Source organism: Melopsittacus undulatus, chromosome 1 (genome assembly GCF_012275295.1).
Source record: "Melopsittacus undulatus isolate bMelUnd1 chromosome 1, bMelUnd1.mat.Z, whole genome shotgun sequence".
NCBI classification, from domain to species: Eukaryota; Metazoa; Chordata; class Aves; order Psittaciformes; family Psittaculidae; genus Melopsittacus; species Melopsittacus undulatus.
The window spans coordinates 114,785,842-114,807,469 of record NC_047527.1 but is presented as its reverse complement, the minus strand read 5'-3'; the positions used below and the strand labels follow the sequence as shown (position 1 = coordinate 114,807,469).

The following is a 21,628-nucleotide window of genomic DNA, read 5'->3' as shown; positions in this document are numbered from 1 at the left end:
AGCAAAGTTATTGCACTATAAGCTTCTTCTGTTTCAGTGAAAAGCAATCATGTGTATAGGAAAACAAAGATATAAACTGCTGTACTTGTATTTGAGCAAGAATAATTAAATGCAGAAAATAGTGGGAAAAAACGGCAAAAGTTGCTGTGTATGTTGTTTGTACAAATGATAGACATGAGAACAGTTTGTGGTTTGCCAGTTTAATAGGAGCTCATTTGGCTACAAATACAAACCCCACTGAAAACTGAAACATTCTTAATTCCTTATTAACATTTCCCTCATGTTTTGTAGCTGTGCAATGGAGGATCCGTGACTGATCTTGTGAAAGGATTTCTAAAGAGAGGTGAAAGGATGAATGAACTTATAATTGCTTACATTCTACATGAAGCTCTGATGGTAAGATAAGCTCTCAGTGAAAGGACTGTCAGTATTCAGTTCATATTTTTTTTTCTTTAAATGAATGAAGATCATGTCTTCACTAACACGGCTCACTATCTTGTATTATAGCAGTGTTTAATGAAATCAATGTAATGTGTAATTCAGATGGTTCTTTTTGAACAAGCAAGGTGAAGAAGAATTAGTATGTTTCATTATTAAGAGAATTAAGATTTATTTCTGACTATTGTTTAATTTCCTCAGTAAACACAGTTCTGCATCAGAATTGCTTTGCTTTTGAGAAACAGGAGAAATATGCCCCAAATACTGTTCATTTTCTTATGTCTGTATCTGAAATACTATTATAGCAAAATGATCAACAGATTGAGTGAATTCAAACACTACTACAAGAATACTTTTTTTCCTTTTTTTGTTGCTGATCAGGGTCAAGTGTAATTATTTTTCATTTTCTTTTAACCAGAATTTGGTGTTCTGCAGTGGAATTTAGGCCTTAGCAGTTTTCTTTGAGTTTATACTCTAAAGGTGTCATGTAAAATGTAAAGTTATAGTGCTTTTTTCCTGCTTTCATCTTGAAATTTCTACTTGACATAAAATGGACTAATTAAAAAATATCTATTCCTTAAGGTATGCTAAGTGTTGTGTTTCCTTTTTTTCTGATAAGAATGACATCTCTGTGGTTTTGGATTAAAAAAAAAAACATCTGCTTTACAGTTTTCCATCTTTTTCTGCTAGCTTTTTGTTTCTGTTTTGTAGTATAGAGGACAGAAGTGTCAGTGGAAAGTTCATGTTTACATCTCATCTTTTAGGGACTTCAGCATTTGCATGAAAACAAAACTATCCACCGTGATATTAAGGGAAATAATATCCTTTTGACCACTGAAGGAGGAGTCAAACTTGTGGATTTTGGTAAGTTATTTTTACTTATATATACAACTAATGTTGTACATCTGAAGGATGGAAAATAAAGTAAATCAGAAAAGAATAATTATGTTTTTAATAAGTTTTTGAGTTCTTCGTTAAAAATTGCTTGGATAACCAAAGTTACTTTCTAACTTGATAGAAATATAATATTCAGAGACTGTGTGTTTTTACAGCTTTGGGATTTCCAGCAATTTTGTTAATGCTGTTTTGATAGCATGGCTAACAAATAGAAGGTATAATTTGGTGGTAGTAAGTGCCAAGTGTTTTGGGGCAGACACAGTGAGTGATATGGCAAAGTTAGTTAATAGAGTTCAAATAAGGTTGGTACTTAGTTCCTTCAGGACCATGGGCTGTTTCAGTGAAATAAGAAGCTGATAGGGAAAAGCTTCCTATTATATATGAGAAGACTTAGAACTTACTACGTCTTGTGACGAATATATGAGCTTCACCTCAGTCACATATACTTCATTAGTGTGATTTGAAACAAAACAAGAGATATTGCAAGAAAGCAGTAGAGGGGGAGATATTACGTAGGTAATCCCCATTTTCCAAAGTCTGGGAAGAGTAACAGGTTATTTTTGGCAAGTCTAAACCTAAGAACTGGCATGAAGTGAAAAGGATATGATCAAGTCTGTTAGGCCTAAAGTGATTTTTGAATGTTATCATCTGGTTTCACCACCAAAAGGGAAAAGCAGACACATATGTAAGTGGATGCAACCTGTTACTTATCAGCCATACTACAGTGATTTGCCTTAAAAGTGTATTGACTGCTGTTCCATATAAGGGGGTGGGGGTGTGTGTGTGTTTGTGAAAAATAGCAATGCTCATTATTATGAACTGTTATGCCCTGGTAGCACACTGTCATCTAATGTTTAAATTCAATTTCTTGGTAACTACTTCACAGCATAGCAGAAAATTGTAAATATGATTCCATTCAGAAGATGGAGAATCTGAAAGTTTTCCTTTACCCTCCTTTTTTTTTATAAGATTTATTCAATTGATGCATAGCAATTGTTTGAATTAATCATGGGATTTTAACTCCCATTGCTGTAGCATCTTCCTGCCAGTAGACTGTGTTTGTGTAACTCTCATTACTTCACATTTAAAATCCCCACGATTATTAGGGTTACTTATCTTCTGAAGATTCATGTATTTATGTTCACTATTTTATTCATCAAATAAAATGTTCTATTGAAAAGCCTTCAGACTTCCTAAACTATATTCTGTACACTTACTAATATTTTCTGATAGTCTGGAAGTTTAATGTCAGGCAAAATCAATATTTTTGCTCACAGGTTTTTAATGTATTGTGTATACTATGTTTTTTAAGGTGCTGAAGGCAATTAGAGCCGTGGAGGATCGATGTTTCTGAAAATTAACTCACTTATGCAGATGTCAAAACATACAAGATGTAGGGATGAGGACCTGAATTCTTTATTCCCCAGTTACTGCAGTCTGCTGCTAAGGCTGTAATTGAAAAATAACCTTAAAATCTTATAGGGAAAACTGTGATTCCAAAACACAGATGAGAATACGCACAAGAAACAAATATATACACACACACATAAGTGGGTCAAGGAGGTACCTGTAGTGTCTGCAGTCCTTCATCTCAAAGGAATATAGAAACTGCACCTTAACTTAGAAGAGGTAGAAAGAAATTTTCCCTGGCCTTTCTCACAACACCTCCCCCCCCCCCAAAAAAAAAAAAGAAACAAAAAACCAAAGCACAGTATGAAGCCAATAATGAGTACTTAAATAGGAAAAAATTATACAGTCTTCACAAAATGATCGTGGAAGACATACCACTCACTCTTCAGGCTGATGTTTAAGTTATTCAGCTGAGATTTGGAAGATTTGTGTCTTCTGCTTAAGAGGATTTAAACCCACATTAATCAGATTCCGAGAGTATTTTTAAGCCAGGAATGTGACTTGATCAAAATCTCTCCTGTTGGTACTGCTATAGAGTGTTGTACATAAACATTTATTGGATCAGGGACTGAAACTCATAGCCATCTTTTAATACGTAAGCCTGTATGTCTGCAGGCTGCAGAATGTGATAGACATGCAGGCACAATCCCATTTTCTTCCAGTAAATACTCAGTGGAACAAATTTTTTTGTTTAGGTTGAACCAATTATTATGTGGGGCCAAGCAAGCAAGCAAATAAAACCAACCCAAATAACCACCCTGGCCTTTCTAGCATGCACACAGCTTTTCTGTTGTGGGGAGGGGAGCAGAGGCAGTGGATTAAGGACCTCTTCAACCACCAAACACACTTGAAAAAGGAAGTGAGCCATTCCCAAGATAATTTTGTCTGTGCCATTCTCCTGCATGCTGGTTGATGATGAAGTGTTCCTGAAGAGCCCTTTGTTCTCCTCTCCTGATATTCTTTATGGTGATTTTCAGGTAAACAGGTGCATAAAACATGTATCTGAAAGATGGATCTGTGAAGTGCCTTACGGGGCACAATACTAGAAAAAGACCTATCCTCAGTCTGTATGTGTTGTGTGGTAATACAATTTGCACTTGTGTCTTTTTTTTTCTTTTTGTCTTTTTTTTTATTTAAGGTACAGTTAGGAACTTTTTAAGAGTTTTTTCATAAACGAACAGTTAACTTTCAGTGAATTAAATCACCTTTGAAAATAGCTTTACTTTCCCTTGTTCTTTCTTTGAACTTGATGGTATAGAGTACCACCATTCTGAGTCCTGTCTTGCACAGCAGTACTGGCTTTCCAGAAGCTTCATTTTGTGACACAGTTCATACACGTTGCCTTATGGTTGTTGTGTCATAGGTATTTGTGTATGCTGTGGCCGTAGTTTCTGGACACACTACAGTCTGTAACAGATGACCCTCACAACACTCTTCGGAGGAAGTAAATTACTATAATTCCCAGTTAACAGCTGGGGATCTGAAACTTTGAGAGACTGATCTGCTTGAGGTAGCTGAGGAGGTGTGTGGAAAAGCTTTCCCCAAATTCAGGCTAATAGTCTGACCCGTTTGCCCTTCTTAGACGTATTGATAGTCAAAAAGATGAGAAGGACTTTGAAAGAATACTGTGACAGTGCCTCACCCAGATTGGTTTGAAGAATGAAATTTTTGCTTTCCCTTAAAATTCTGGTGTGATATTGCTTAATTACCCCAGTAATATTTTCATATCTAAGAAACACTCAATCTCTGTTGACATTAATGATGAAATCAAGTAAATGAGTTTATAATGTCTCCACACCAAAGCATCTGGAGCTCAACTACTTATAAAGGTATTGCCAGACAGAAGTTTTAGTCTAAACTGTCCATACCACAAGAATTTTGAAATGCTGTTACGAGGAAAGCATCCTCTCTTCTCACATCCATCCAGTATGATAACTTAGATTGGCAAAGATAAACAAAATTAGTCTTTTTTTACTACGGATAATGAGTAGCAACCAAGGGAATCTACTCTAAGCATCCCATGATCAGAGATTCAGTCCCTGAATTCATTTAACTTCTAGATACATTAAAAGTTTGTATTTTCCTTATGTGAGAAGGTTGACTGAAGGCTGTTTTTCTACCTCAACATTTGTGGGAATTAACTGTTGTTCTGGTAGAAAACCTTTGGGGAAGGATGTTATGCCTGAGAATTGAAGCAATTATGCTCTAAGCAAGGAGCATCCTCTACCACATCAATACAAATAATAAATAGCTGCACTATATTCAAGAGTAGCTGCTATGTTTTCAGTATAGGATAGAGATTTGATGGAAAAATATAGATTTACATTAAAGTAAATTCCCTGCAGCACTTTAAAGGGAGACAGCTGCATAATATATTGTATAAAAAGGGTTGGAGGCAAGCAAAGTATGAACTAAATTCCCATTTTATAAATATTCTTAATTATATTCACAATTGCTTATTAGCGTTCCGGGAAGAAAGTCTATTACATCTGTTTCTCAGCAGTCTGGTTGAATGCTGTGGATTGATGTTAAACAGCCACATTGAAAAGAAATTCTACCACTAAAAGTGCAGAAAAACACCTATTAAAATTTTAAAAAACTTCTAGCATGTAAATCCAAATTAATTTAATGCTATATACCTATTGAAAGTCTTGTGACAAATTAATCTGCAGCTTTTACTGCCTAGATATCTTTCAGTGTCTGACCTTGTTTCATCAGTTAAAAGATTGGCCTAAAGTCACTTGCACGCATAGCACACCTCATCTGTAATAAAAATTCATATATTCATCTGCATCTTACAGTGTGTAACCAATTTCGTAGGGAGCCAAGTGTATAACATCTGCTTAGGCTGACAAATATTTGCTTCTTTGAATAGTCACTCTCAATTTAATATCTTTTCTTGAAATCAGGATGCTGCACAGGGCCTTTTGTGTATTAAACAATATTAGTCTAAGACACAATTCCCACTTGGAAATTCTGAGATGTCAAATAATGTGCTGTTTGAAAATGGGAGAAACTTAGCTGTATTATTATTTTTATTATTTTAACTTTGGTCTGAAAAAGTCCAAGTGACATTTCATTTCGAAAGATTGTGTTTCTGAAATCCCCTGCCATTGCAATGAGCCTGAGAGCTTAAAACCCAGAGCTTTTCACACTTGCATGTTACTGAAAGAAGAAGATCCTATAGAACATGACTCCCTGTCAGCAAACTAGACTTGTTGCTGACATGTGGAGATCTCATGGAGGAAAGAACCACTTTTCCACTGAAAGTTCTGAAACACCTAGAGTTACGTTGCAAGTCATTCTTTTAGCTAAAAACAGGAGAGTGTAATGCTGATGGAAAATTCCTCCTGAGCTCTTTCTGAGGGTTAATCTTGTAGGCTGACAGCCTTGAGCAAAGGCACAGGTAGCTCATACTTCTTAAGGGACTGCTGAAGCCTGCTGCCACAGACTAGAAATATCTCAGGATGAGCAGTGGTTGTCTTGGAAATGCCCACAAAAAAATGTAAGCATAGATTGTACACCATCACTTAGGCAAATGTATAGTGTTCCAGCAGTATTGTGCCTTGCTGAAGGCCATGTCCTTCTATACATCTAATTAAAACATGCTTCCTTGTCACATGTAATTAGACTGTTGACATTATTACCAAGAAAAGTCATAGGAAAAATAAAAACCAAGTCAGACATCCCAACTTCTCAGTAGATATTAGAAATATTCAAGAAGCCAGACATCTAAATGGATACTAGAAATACTCGAGTTCCCATAATGAAAATAAAAAATTGGAGGACTCATTAAATCTTTGGAATTCAAGCCAATTTTTAACGACAAGAGTTCCCATGATTCCTCCCAGTTTGCCTATGACTATCACTGGGGAAAAGGGGATATTGAAAAGGATGGGCACTGTCTATTTTTAGTTTCTTCTTCATTAATGGTATCAGAACTCTTCATCGTTAGTCTCTGAATAAGAAATACATAGGAAAGATCGAAGGGCGTTTTGTAGGTAAAGCAGGTTCCAGTGGAAGATATGGAAAGAAGGTAATGCAATCTCACTGCTGCTGGCAGATGGAAAATTACAAGCTGTTCTGCATGTAGTTAATAGAATAGTGGTTTCAAGGGTTCCTTTAATACTGTGGATAAAGGGATTGCATGAGTAAAACATGTATTGTAACATTAATGGAATATATAGTGAAGGTAAGGTGATTTTTGTACTTCAGCCATGCTCAGTTTGCATTTTTTCTGCTTTTTGTTTTACATCAAGTATTTGATGTAAAAGTTGCATGTGAATATTGTCTTGGCATTCCAAATGAGTTTCAGATATCACACTTTGCATGTAGCTAGCACAGTTTTATCGTGAATGTATAGTAACCTGAGTCAACTAGACATTTAATATGAATTGGGGGAGGGAATACTGTATTGCTCTATTTAAACATACTGGAAACTAACATTACTTCGTTCAGTACTTGAACTATTTCTTCCATATAGTTTGGAAACTGCAGGTAGACAGAGCTTTTGTGTTTGGAATATAATAGGGTTATTGTTTTGCTATGGAGAGAATTAGCATTCTTCTTTTAAACCTATTTGAAGTCATTCAAAGTTAAGGCAATGTTAAGGCTGGCAGTTCTGGTTGGCCTTCTTATAATTGCAAATTGGAATTTGTTAAAACAAGCCAATTGTATGGCACTCTTTTTGGTAGTGTATTTTAATGTGAACTTAATTTTTACTTTAAAATGCATGCATAATTTCATTCAGATGATAACAAGTGAAAATATTAAGTTCATTTTATGATTCAGTTGAGTTCATAAAATAAATTTCTTGGGTTTTTTTCTCCTAGAGGGAGTGTTTAATAATTCTGCCAACATTTCTCTTCCTTACAAATTCTGTTAGTGATGCTTGACTGCTAGTAGTGATCACTGGTAATTGATCAGTGTAAGTTCAGATGAATAGATGTTTTTGTTATGTTTTATTGCATTATATTCATGCCTATTCCCATAGAGAAATATAGGTCAAAATAATTAGTATTCTGTGACTGTACTAAGCAGGTAGAGTTTCTGAAGTATAGATGTGGTGGCAGCTGCTATAATGACAAAGCAAGAGTAGCAAAATCAGTTACACTATAGAGCATGTCCAAAATATAGGGGCATCTCAAAGTAATTAAGTAGTCCATAGTAGAACTGCATCTTAATAGTTCCACTGTGTAATTGCTCACCTCTCCTGATTTTCTGGTGCATGAGGAGCTTTCTGCTGGTCACGTGGGGAAAGCATCTGAAATCTTGGGACAGAGGGTGGGGAGGGAACCACAGCTCTGTTCCCTTGCTGTGACACAGTGCTATGGACTCTCCCTTCTGTGAACAGACTTGATAGATGCAGTTTGTTGACTGATCACATATCAATCTAGCAAGCCTTGTGTGGCATCTGGCACTTCAGAGGGAGAGAAGGCTCGCAGGACTGTGCTGCAAATGCACACAATACAATTTGGGCTGCAATAGATTGGGAGTCTAGAGCCACCTTGTGCTCAGTGAATGGGTTGAGAAGACAGTTGTGACTGATTCAGGTTTGGAGCACTGTTGGAACATTCTGGGGAGGGACATTTTAATCTCTGTCCCTTTTAATATATATCATGGGTCCCAGCCTCGCATGTCCTGTGAGGAGAAACCATTGAAGAGGAACTCAACATGACCTTGAGTAATTTTCCAGACTTGTAGATTACTTACTCTGGAGTAGTCAGAATATCCTATTGCATCTCTTTCTCCTTGACCTGCATTAACTATAAATGCTGTCTGAATCATTCAGCAAAAATGAAACAATTAATTAAAATAATTTAATTTGAAAGTATTAAAAATAAAATAATTTTTTCTGCCCTTAGCTTACTTCAAGCAATGAATCATAGCAAGGCTTATATTTGCCTTAGTCATTCTAGCATGCATCATAATAAAGCTATCTGCTTCACTGATTCAGATCAAAACCAGGCTATTATGTGTTGTCATTTTTGCATACCATATAGTGTCACATTCACACATTGCATCTAAAAAGCATTTACTAAGGGACTGTGGCAGAAGCCAACAGAAGTAGGAGACTTTGAAGAAAGCTTTCTTCATGAGCAGCTTGTCAGAATGCTTTGAACCCAATCATAGTAATAATTCCAAATTTTTCAAACTAGGGTTAGCAGGGATAAGATGGATTGCATTGGCTTGAGCTGTGGAACATTTTCGTTGTTGAATGTTTAATTCTTTGTTGAAGGCTTAGTCCCTAAAAAATTATTTTATGGGCCATGTGTGAATGAAAACCTTTGTGCTGTTCAATAACAACAAAAAAAAAATCATGTGGCCAAATTCTGTATCCAGGATAAGCTGTACACTTGGTCTTTCAAGTGTTTTCTTCTAAGGCACATAAAGATGTCACTGATGGCTTAAACATTAAAGAAGCTTGATGCAGAAAGCTGGTGTCATATGCCAGAGACACATGAAGTGAGAAAATATCCCTATCTGGCCAGCAAAGGCTTGTTCTTGGTTTTCTCACGAGTCATATCTGTGTATACTAAGATCTGTTAATTTTTACCTGAAATTTGAAACCAATTACTCATTTGTACTGAAGTATTCCCATCCTTATGTATTTTAAACATTCTGTCCATCAGCGCAAATGTTGCCAGTAACCCTGATAATCTTAACAGGAGCACCAAGTCATGTAACAAAGAGAAAAATCTCCAGGGTTTTCCCATTCATACACAAAAAAAAAAATCTTTTTTGGGTCTCAAAAGTGTCCATTAGTTTGAAACCTCGTATGTAGGAAGGCAGCATCTAAAAAGGAGGACTTTCCTCACCAACATACTTGAGTGTTCATATCATAGAAGTAGTATCAGTTAGGTTGGAAAAGACCTCCAAGATCATCTTCACCAGATTGTGTGTAGCTGCCCAAATCCCTTAGGCTCCAGAGAAGACTGCTTCTCCTATCTAAATACATCTGGCCAATTGTGCATCAGAAAACAAATGTTCCTGTGCATCCCTTTCAGGAAACCAGCTGAAGCCCTGAAGCATGAGATTTGATTAGAATCATTGGCCTGGTGCCACACTGAACTGTTAGGAGCATGTGGAGGGCATCCCATGGTCACCTGCTCTACTGGAGGCCATGGAAAGGGTGCAATCAGAACCATAGACTAAGGGAAGCATGAGTACACTGCCACACCATCCTGACAATCTCCTGTATTTTGAAAAAATTCTCAAGCTTCTTAAAGAAAGAAGCTGTATTAGAACCTTTTGTTTAAAAAAGATTATGTATCTCATAGATGTAGCAAACGTTCTGTTTTTTTTTTTTTTTTAAATCACTGCTTGCTATTTTATTATCAGTACATGCCTGGTAATGATTCTGTATCTGATTTAGGATTTTTGTTTTGTTCCTCATATGCCTAAAAATGCCTTTTCTTTGCTTTTAATCTTTGTGGTGAGTTTACTGTGAAAGCCACTGGACTTTGGTTCCCTTAGTTTTAATTTATATCACACTATATTTCTTAGTTCAGACTCAGTTTTTTTATCCCACTCTTGCTGCATGCCTCTTGGCTTGTAGTAATCACCATGGATTTTTAATTTTCCAGGCAGCTCATATACATGGTCTTCTTGTGTACTAAGTTTTTGATCTTCCTGGAGTTGTAAAGGACCACTTGGTTACTTTTTGGATTTGTTTAAAATTTGCATCTACTGTGCATGTTTTCCTGAGTGGGATACTTTAGTTTTCATCATTAGCACCCTACATGCGTTAAAATAACAGATAAAGACAAGGATGTGGTGCTAAAAAGGCAGAGGCACTCAATGCCTTCTTTACCATGGTCATTAGTTGTTAGACTGGCCTTCAGTAATCCCAGATCTGTGACACCAATGGGAAAGTCTGAACCAAGGCAAAATTACCCTTGGCAGAGGAGGATTAGGTTAGGGAGAAATTAAATTCATTGGACATACACAAGTCCATGGGACATGATGGAATGTACCCAAGAGTGTTGAGGGAGCTGTCCCATGTCATTGTAAGGCCACTCTGGATAATCTTTGAAAGGTCTTGGAGACTGAGTAGGTTCCTGAGGACTGGAAGGAAGGAAGCTATTGTCACTCTGATCTTCAGGAAGAGCAAGAAGGAGAATTCAGAGAACCACAGGCTCGTTACTCCCACTTTGAGCCCTGGGAAAGTGATGGAGCAAATAATCCTGAAAATCATTTCTGAACATATGAAGGACAAGAAGGTGATTTTGAGTAGGCACTGTGGATTTGTGAAAATCCAATGCCTCATCATAACATGACATGACATAACACACACCTTTCAACATAAAATACTGATGAAATTTCTAAATATTTTTGGCTCCTCATTTCAACTTTGTTTCCTATGTTTTTATTTCCATGTTATTGGTCAGAACCTTATATTAGTTCTAGATGTAATTTGAGCCCTTATCACCAAGTTCTCAAAAGCTCACCCAAAGAAACAGTATTGTGCTATTTTCATGTAAAACCTTGGTTTTGAGGTCAGTTGATTGTCTGTAAGAAATTGTGAGCATTGACATTGTTTCAAAAATGTTCTGAAACACATGTATCTTTATGGCCTGTTAGTAACATTTTCTGTTAAATACCTTTATGCTTTCTATCCATGCTAAGTAAATAAACTTGGGATCAGCATTCTGCTCTCCCTTTACGGTCTTAGTGGGGATGCTGCCATCAGTGCAATACAATTAAAACCTGGTGTGTTTTGATATTTGCCATTTGGACTATCAGAATTGCTTTGTTTTAATCTTGTTCTTTCTCTGTTGTCTTTTGTCATGGATTTTGAAGGAATTATGTGTATTATGTTTTTAGTATTTTGTATGCATTTCAGCTGATCTGTATGAAGTTATCCTGTCTGTATATGTACCATTACACCAATACAACCTGAAAGAAGCAAACAAAGAAATGAGACAGTGTCAAGGATAACAGCAATTACAGAGGAGTTATGACACCACCATTGTTCTGTGGGAAACAGCTACTTCCCTCTCTGCTTCCTGGCAAGAATGGTGGCTTCTTCTCAAAGTGAAGCTTAGGGTGCTAAAGGAAAACCTTAAACCATTGGGACCTGTTGTCTCCAGATCTAGTAAAAAGATGAAGTTGAGTCATTTATGAGGGATTGTCTTCACACCATTGCAAGAGAGGCAAAGGAGAGTCTGCTTTTTGCATCAAACATCATGGAACAGGAATGCCAAAACTTATCTGTTGGCGAGCTTATGGCAAATGCAGTGTAAGATGCTGGTGCTGCTTTACATCTGTTTCTCTGGGAGATGAAGAAAATATTGGGAAATAATTCAAAGCATTTCAGCTTGTTTAGATCTGGTCCGGAGACTAGCTTGAGGAATGGTTGGGTTGCAGGTTATTAACCCAAGGAAGGTCACAAAGAGGATGTTTTGGTTGAGAAGTGGACACTGAAGGGAGAAATGAAGAAAGGTTATGAAAGAGGTAGCCAGAGAATGTAATAGCTAAAATGTAAGCCTTTTGGGGTAGGGTCTGTGTTTTTATGTATAAAGGCAGCGGCTAGCACATTGGTAATGCAGTCTCCCTGCTGTGTGCTGAATGTGAATTTAGCAGAATTTGATAGGGCTCACCATTCCCCCTTTAGCATCAACCAGTAAAGTGTGCATACTTCTGTCACAGGACATAACCATAAAACGATGTTATACAGCCTCCCAATTTAGATCAGAACAGTGTCTTCTCAGATTGGATGCTACTATGAGACAAATCTTTCCTAATAATAGGGAGCTCATTTCTGCACTGTTTTGCTTTTACTGAGTACTAAGGTCAGAAGTAGGTGGCTTTACTTTCAATGTTATTCCAATATGCCAGTTTTTGCAATGAAAAGCTTGAATACTATGGTGTAAATCTCCTAATTTCTAGGTTTTATTAGTAAACTAATGCCTAAAAAAAAAAAGAGGGGGAAAACAATATTTTTGTTGGGGTATGGTCTGCATTGGTACTATTAATGCACTTATTCATTAAGCTTTTCACTTTCATGAGATTTACCATTTGTTTGTGATAAAATGCTCTTTTATAACATATTTCTAGATTTTCTTAGGAGAATATTTGACTCATTTCACAGCAAAGCAATAGTGAAGGGGAAGGGGGAGGAGCAAGATGGGATTTTTATAAAATACACAAGTTAAAAAAAGCTGGCCAGCTACATGCTTGACTGGTTACTGAAATGCTGGAAGAAATGTTACTAAGTGTAGAATTGCATCATATTTCCTCTATACACAGAAAAAGCCTGAGGAAATATCATTTGTCATAAAACCTAGGCTCCATAATCTGAAATGCCACTTTACTGCTAGGAGCAAAACGATAAAAACCCCAAACAAACAAAAAGCACACAAAAACCTCAAGAGCCTGAAGAAGGTAGTGGTGAACAGTTTAAATTAAATCAGCTTTTTATTGAAGTAAAAAAAGGGGGAGGGGGAAAAAAACCTTCAGTTTAATAATTACACTTCAAAGAGAAAAAAAGCAACAGTGCACAGACAGAAAAGAATGTGCACATTAATGTTCCTTTTATATTTTGTTCTTTATCTCTACAGAAAGTCGTGATTATTTAGAATATCTGACAATGGAATCATAAAAATTTCTTTGCCTGCGGATCTAAATCCTGTTTCCTTGTCCAAAACTACAAAAAAGGCCTTAGCCCAGGGGACTCCCACAACACGTACAAAGAGAGAGAGGGAAGAGTAGCTTCCTATCCCTTCAAAAACGAGGATCATGTAATGATGCTGTTGGTATCTCTGCGATGGTGACAGATGTGTGGTGATGTGTGCTTACTCCTTGCTTTCTGAATGATGTGTTTTGCTGAGGGCTTGGAACAGCCACAGCTCAAAACAAGCAGCCGGAAGCTGGACCTCGGACAACTCCTTGAGGTGCCAAAAACAAAGCCATGCTCAGCTGAGCTGAAGTAGGACTGATGGACTTTGTACTAAGATTGACCTACTTTCCATGGTGTAAACTCTGTGTATCAGTCTTTCTGCATGTAGGGAGAGATAAAGAGATTTTACTTTCTCAAGCCTGAAGTAGACTTGGGGGAGGCAACCATAAAAGCAATGGTTGTGTTTGTCTCAAAGGAACAGGCAGGATCTTTCTTGCTGCCTTATTTTCAGCAGTTATATACATTTCTGTGACAGGCAAATGTAGATATTTTTTGTCAATCAGAGCTGAAGACATAGCTTTAGACTGAAAAACAGATCAAGCCCTTTATGATTTCTTGACCACTACTTAAAAAATCCCAAATCAATCAAATTCTGCCTAGACAGAGATTTAGTTAGTATTTCCACTGGGCAGTTACTGTGAATTGTTCCTTTTACGACACATCAGCAGAATTTTCAGGAAGATTTGTTCACCCATGTTCAAACCAGACAATATAGGGCTGAAACTGGTCAGTGGTGCTCTCTGGAGCTTCATAGGTTTCAGAAAAATGAAATGGCACTCACAGAGTGAAACTCAGTCTTTTTAGAAGAGGAAGCAGATATGCGTATGAAGGCAAATTAAGTGAGCTTCAGTGTCAGTCTTAGACATTGGAGGAAGTGTAGAACTCAGCATGTCTCTTGCCATCCGTGATATTGGCACCTCAGACTATGCCTGTGGTAGACCTCACAGTTGGCCATTACTCAAATCCGTAACAGTTTGAGACTTGCTAGTAGAATGAGAGTTTTTCTCCATGTGTGGGCCTCACAGCTGACTCATAAATCTACAATAGTCCAGAACATGCTGGCTGGGGGTTGTTTTTCTCCATATTGTGCTCTTTCCTTTGTACACACTAGAGATATTTCCAACCAATACAAACTTGGTTTGTAAAGAAGAAAATTGGTGGCAGGCTGGTCAGAAGTGTTCTGTATTCCACTTGAATTCCTAATATTTCAGTGTCTTTTAATTTAAAATTGTAAGTAATCTTCAGACCTCAGAGTTCACATTCTAGCTCTTGGCCTGAAATAGTTAATTCCTCTAAACTACAGCTCATGTTACAAAGCTGATTTGCAGGCATTTGTTGTTGCTTTGAGAGTGTGCTTTGAACATGGAGAGACTTCTTGTCTTGTAAGAATCTTTCAGGTTTTATTGCTTCTTTTTTATGGCAGAGCCACTAAGAGATGAGGATAAGTATCTTTTATAATGTTCAACCTGAAATATATTAATAATGAAACAGAAGTCTGAGCGTTAAAAGAAAAAAATAAATATGTGGAAAGTACACAACTCTTTATTTTTTTCTTTTCCCTAAAGTGCTCTACTGCTCTCCTAAAACAGGATATAGGAAAATTGTAATTAGCCAGTCAAAATATATGTCAGATTACTAATGAAGTGCTCATCTGGGTCTAAATCCCAGTCCTACTCAAGTCACTGGAAATGAAGGATGTGAAGAACTTCAGGTGAAGTGCTGAGTACCTTTGAGGACTTGGCCAGACAGATGTATAGGAGATTTGCCTGCAGAGGAAGTCATAGCATGAAGACGAGGATGTCAACACTCAGAAGGGCTGTCTTGGATGGAAATAGCAGTTGCTCTGATTATGGCTTCCCTTCCTTCTTCCAGGTGTGTCTGCCCAGCTGACGAGCACTCGCCTCCGTCGGAACACCTCCGTGGGCACCCCATTCTGGATGGCTCCAGAGGTTAGATTCATATTTCAAAACATTCTATCCCTGGTATTTGAAGGATTGCATTCTGTATTTCTGCTTGCTCTTTGTCTTTCTTCCCAGCCACTGGTCTGTTCCCCAAATGAAATATCAGTGTCCTTTAAAAAAGCATTTTCAACTCTTTTTCTTACACGTTTGCAGGGATTAGGTTAAAATTGGGTTTATTTTTGAAATTAAAAGGTTAAAACCAGAGAGCAAGATGTTAAATTGCTTATTAAAATCTTAAAGAGGAGAGAGTACTAGCATTAATCCTTTTCATCCCTCCAAGCTCTGAAACTATAGGTATGTCATATCTGCATGGACGGAAGGAGGCCAAGGTGGTAATTTTTTAATACATTTTAGGTTTTATCTTTTGATTTCTATACCTTGAAAGTTTTTAATGCTGTATATCCATAGCTGACAGCAAGAAATGGAAGAGTTTATTATGAATGAATAAGATTTACAATAATAGTGTGTGTATATATATATTCATATATGTATATATATAATATTCATAAGATACTACATATTTTGGAGGTTTTTCTGGTCTGAAATTGAAGCATACAAAGATACATATTAAGCTGAGTCAAGAAAGATATTTTGTTATAAATAAGCCTATGCACTTGCAGTATTTGTGCACCGGCAACACATGCATGTACATGGACATGAAACTACTCTGTTTATACTCGTTTTTATAAGCATACTCTATTCATAAACATTGTTCTACCCATGTAGCTAGCAACATTCATGTTGGTTTAAACCCGTAGCTAATGGCATGAAAAATTCTAGATTCATTCAGCATTGTGGATAAGCTGAAATATACATGAAATCAAATCCATTTGCTGTAATCCAGTGGCAAATGCATTGTTGAAAAAATGGCTTCATCTTGAAATTGGCTGATTTGGGTGAACAAGGACCCTGTAGGAGACAATGAGCATTGCTTTTTTTCAGCAGCAGGATGCCTTAAGTTGCTGAATGTATGCAAGTCTGTCAATTTCACTGGGCATCTCAGTCCTGTAAGAGATTTCCCCAGCTGTGGGTATACTCTTACATTTGGACATACACTAACCATGCAAGTCTTTTACTCCAACAGGTGATTGCCTGTGAGCAGCAGCTAGATAGCTCCTATGATGCCAGATGTGATGCATGGTCGCTGGGTATTACTGCAATAGAGCTGGGAGATGGAGATCCACCCCTTGCTGATTTGCACCCTATGAGGGCACTCTTCAAAATACCAAGGTAACACCTTGATATACTTATTTCTGCCAGGTTAGACAGAGCTTTTTCCTTAACTGTTACTTTCTCCAAACTTAGACTGTGTAAGTTTGTGTGTAGAGTTTCTTTGTATTATTTATACTAGGGGAAGGTTAGAAATACTTTGTCCAGCTTTGTTCTCTGCAGGCTCTGCTTCATCCCTGTGCACACATTGAGAAGTTCAGAGCTGACTGTGACTACATTTGAGAAAAAACCACAAGGCCTTCTCCTGTGTGGGCTGCTGCACAAAATACATGAGCACAGGACTTAGCATGCAGAGTCCTGTATATTTTGTCATAAAGAATGATTTATGATAGAAATACAGTCTGAGCATGCCTCTGTAGTGAACAAGCCGCATACCTGTCCTCAAGAGTTATCTCATGCCCTTTGAATCAAAGTGTTCTTCCACCACTCACATACATTTAGGCTGCCACTTTTCATTAGTTTGTGCTGCTCCTAGCAGTTCCAATGTTGCTGTCCTCGGGCAGTGCAAATAGCAACTTCTTACATGTTTTCTTTGAAGCTGGAGGTAAAAGTACCCAAATTGCCACTTACAGCATTTCAGGAAACATCTATCTCAAAGTCAGTAGGGAAGGATCATACAGCAGTTTGTGGATTTCATTCTAGTTCGAGAAGTGCCAAAACAGTTGAAACCACACAGTCTGCATGAGTGCTTCAAGTCCTTTCAAGTGAAGTCACTCAGATTAGTATAAATTTTCTTCAGGTTTAAGAAATCTTGGCTGTCTTGGCACTGAAGCAGAACATGAATGCTCTTCTTACCTTTACTTCCTATGGGACAAATAGTTGCAAACTGCTGTGGTCGGTCATTTCAGCGGGGCCTTCAAAAAACTATTGAATATAGCCTTACAAATAGTGGGTACCTTTTTGCCCTCGAGCAAATGTATGATCAAAAACCTTTCATTCCATTAGAGGCAACCTGAAGGTGATGGATTAGAAAAACAGTTATGATGATTGGTTGAAAATAGACAAAAGTCACCTTGTCTATAGGTATTCCTTTTGTTTTTGTGTCTATACTTGGTCTTCTGTTTGAATGGAAGGCTGTTAATTTTTACCAACACGTAAGGTAAACAGCACTAACAACAAAAAAGAAAGTAGTAATATTTAGGCCTTCCTTTGACTTCTGATTAATTTCTGATGGATGAGAAGTAGTTAATAAAGAGCTATTTTCTTCTGACACTTTGTTCAGCAAGTTGATTAATTCAGTCCTTCTGGGAAAACCTAAAATAGAATTTCTTTGTAAAAAGAAGAAAGTATATTGCTTCAGGCTTGTAAAGAGAAACTTGCCATTACAAGTGAATAGTGATTAATGGGTTGTTAGTTCCACTTCCCATAATTGATTTGACTGAAAAAATTATAGTGATTCTTGGCTATGCTTGGTCGATCATCTCTATGCTATTTCTCCTTGTTAGTTATGGAAAGCAGGAGAACCAGTGAGGTAGTATGTCATATTATAGCCATGCTCTTTTTACCAGTTAAAATCATTATTTTTTTCAGTGCCCTTCTAAATCTCATTACTCCGCCTGCCTTCATACATTGTTTTTGTCAAGTGAGCAGCTTATTAACTTATTGTCGCATTGACCTTTCAGGAATCCTCCTCCAACGCTACAGCAGCCTGAACTGTGGTCACCTGAATTCAATGACTTCATTAACAAGTGAGTAGCAGTTGAGACCACAGTAGCTGAATATGAAACATGTGTAAATGTCGTGTGTAAAGTGTCTTTGTATTCACTATGGAAATCTGTTGCTACTAATACTTTTCCTTAAAAACCTTTGTAAATCCAGTTTGGCTTTCAAGTGAGAGTCCAGATTTAAAACATGAAGTAACATTTTAACACACTTGATGTTTCTGTTTTTCTTACAGATTATTTAGTTTTAAAATGCAGTAATTTAACAACTTGGACTCATCAATTTGGTGAAATCTTAACAATTTTCAATATGGAGCTTTTGTGATGAAGATAGATGTATTTATTATGGAGACATGAGTAAACTACAGACAAGCATTTCAAAACTGAACAGCAATCCCTCAACAATGATATGTTTTTTCTGCCAGCACAGGTGCTTGACTAAAGATTATGAGAAGCGTCCAACAGTATCTAGTCTTTTGCAGCATGATTTTATTAAACAAATTGAAGGAAAAGAAAACGTGCTACAAAGACAACTCATGGAATTTATTGATGTTCATCAACAAATGGGAGTAACTGAAAAGGCAAGGTAAAAGTAGCTAAAAAAGTAGACCAGTTGGGACAATTTTGATACTTGAACTGTTTCAGAATGGCTAGCACTCTGGGAAAGGTTCACCTGTCATAACTGTCGCTGGCCAAAAAATACACGGCTTAATCTTTTGATTCCCCTGTAGAACCCATGGCAAGAGAGGGGCATTACGATTCACATGTAGGATGAAACAGTCTTTAGAAGTGCCTTTCCTTTGTCCTCTGACTCAAGATGCAGATTAGGATCTTAACATTCAGACAGCTAAGGTTAGGTGAAATTAAATTTATCTTTTTCTTATGTTTACATGATCAGCTAATGTTCAGTTTAAGCAAGTATGCTAAAAATAGCTATCACGTTCCTGCAACAATTGGATACCACTGACTGAATGAAGTGTATTGCAAATTCAAATCCTATGTGTTATTGTATAGATATTTTCTTTCTTCCACTGGTATTTAGGAATATCAATTCTGAATAAATCACTTAGCACCTGATGTCTTTTATTTAAAACAGCTGAGAATGGCTTGGCTCAATTTTACAATCTAAAAAAACCCAATTCAGTATACTGAAGTAGTGTGTCAGTTGTGAAATGTAGAAGATTGGTATTGATGTACTACTGGTGTGACTGCTCCTATGGTTCACGGTAAAGCATGGCAATTTTTCTTTTCTTTTAAATGGAACATTAAATTTAAAAGACATTTTGGCACTATTGTGTATAGAAAAAGCTTACTGAAATCTGCCACATTTCCTTTCAGACATATTTATAGTAACAATACATACAGCAGTCTTCAGTTTTAACTCTGGAAAATTTTCTATTTACTCTATGCTTTAAAGCTAATTAAAAATCTATTTCTAAATAATTTATAATTTTCAAGTTTCCTTGGACCTTAAATGTATGTGGAATGAGTAGTACTTCTGCTTTTCTGGCATTTCAGAGAAAAACTATGCAGTTGGCTTAAATTTAAGCTTCAGACTGGATTTGTATGTGCAGACTTGATATTTACGTAATCCAGAAAAATTCTGGAATAGAAATAAGCTTATTAGATGTCAGTGCTGATCACTAAAACAGCAACATACTCCAGACTTTAAAAAAGTATTAATTTATGAAACATAGGAAAATTATATGTTGGTAAAATTAGTCCAAAATACTAAGTTACATGAACTGAAATCCTGATAACACTTGTGACACTGGTCCTTTTGAAGCCTAAATAATTTTTAAAAACAGGCTTATAAGTTAATTTTCATAAGCTTTTTTGCCCATTCAGTAGAACTCATATATTTGTTTTCTATCAAATCCTATACATTTTTCCAAAATCCTTTTTTTTTCTAAATCCTTTCTTTTTTTTTTCCTGTGTAAATGCTGCATAAAGCAAATAACATGAATTTTATTTCCTATACAACACATACATAAAGAAAGTGGCCCAATTTGCATGCACACAGAGCAGTCAAATAACACAGGAACAGGATGATCTATTAGTACATCCAGAGATAGGCCACGAGGATGATCAGGGGCTGGAGCACCTCCTGTATGAAGACAGGCTGAGAAAGGTGAGGCTGTTCAGCCTGGAGAAGAGAAGGCTGCGTGGAGGCCTCATAGCAGCCTTCCAGTATCTGAAGGGGGCCTACAGGGATGCTGGGGAGGTTCTACCACACTAAACCATATCATCCAAGGCTTCATCCAACCTGGTCTTGAACACTGCCAGGGATGGAGCATTCACCACCTCCCTAGGCAACCCATTCCAGTACCTCACCACCCTGACAGTAAAGAATTTCTTCCTTATATCCAATCTAAACCTCTGCTATTTAAGTTTTAATCCGTTACCCTTTGTCCTATCACTACAGTCCCTAATGAAGAGTCCCTCACCACCATCCCTATAGGCCCCCTTCAGGTACTGGAAGGCTGCTATGAGGTCTCCACGCAGCATTCTCTTCTCCAGGCTGAACATCCCCAACTTTCTCAGCCTGTCTTCATATGGGAGGTGCTCCAGTCCCCTGATCATCCTCATGGCCCTCCTCTGGACTTGTTCTAACAGTTCCATGTCCTTTTTATGTTGTGGACACCAGAACTGCACACAATACTCCAAGTGAGGTCTCACGAGAGCAGAGTAGAGGGGCGGGATCACCTTTGACCTGGGTGTCCCTGCCCATGGCAGGGGGTTTGGAACTAGATGATCTTAAGTTCCCTTCCAACCCTAACTATTCTATGATTCTGTTGTTCAAGACCAGGTGGAATGAAGCCTTGAGTTATATGGTTTAGTGTGAGGTGTCCCTGCCCATGGCAGGGGGGTTGGAACTAGATGATCTTAAGGTCCTCTCCAACCCTAACTATTCTATGATCCTGTGATTCCTCCATCCTGTTTAGATTGTGTTTTATTCACTCTTCACATGAACCAGTTTAAGGGAATGTAGTACCATGTGATGAAGTTACCCATGCTTTTACAGTTGATCGAATATAATTTCTACATAAATTTTCCCAAAGAAAGATGGAATTTTCTCTCTGAAAATAGTGGTAATTTATTTTCTGAAACTGTGTTAAAGATCTAGTTATTTAACTAATTTAAATGGCATGGTTAAACTAATAGCTTGGTCCATACTTAAGAGCAGGCTGATACTAATATAAATCTCATTTGCACTGATTTAAGCAAGTCTTTCCATACATGAGATCAGTGAAGGCAGTATGAAAGACTGGAAGTAAAAATCACATTTTACAGTCACTGTACCTACAGTCACTTCAGCTTTAACATGTGTATTGTCTACATTTGCTGGA

At 37.2% G+C, this 21,628-nt stretch overlaps 1 protein-coding gene across 1 annotated transcript in view; it reads left to right on the top strand.

The window, feature by feature from the left end:
• MYO3A (myosin IIIA) overlaps window positions 1–21,628 on the top strand; it is a 116,412-nt gene that overhangs the window by 31,503 nt on the left and 63,281 nt on the right. The window contains exons 4-9 of the mRNA XM_031052492.2: window positions 292–396; window positions 1,203–1,302; window positions 15,299–15,375; window positions 16,472–16,617; window positions 18,240–18,305; window positions 18,709–18,864. Coding sequence (XP_030908352.2) covers window positions 292–396; window positions 1,203–1,302; window positions 15,299–15,375; window positions 16,472–16,617; window positions 18,240–18,305; window positions 18,709–18,864 — 650 coding nt within the window. The remainder of the gene's footprint in view (window positions 1–291; window positions 397–1,202; window positions 1,303–15,298; window positions 15,376–16,471; window positions 16,618–18,239; window positions 18,306–18,708; window positions 18,865–21,628) is intronic.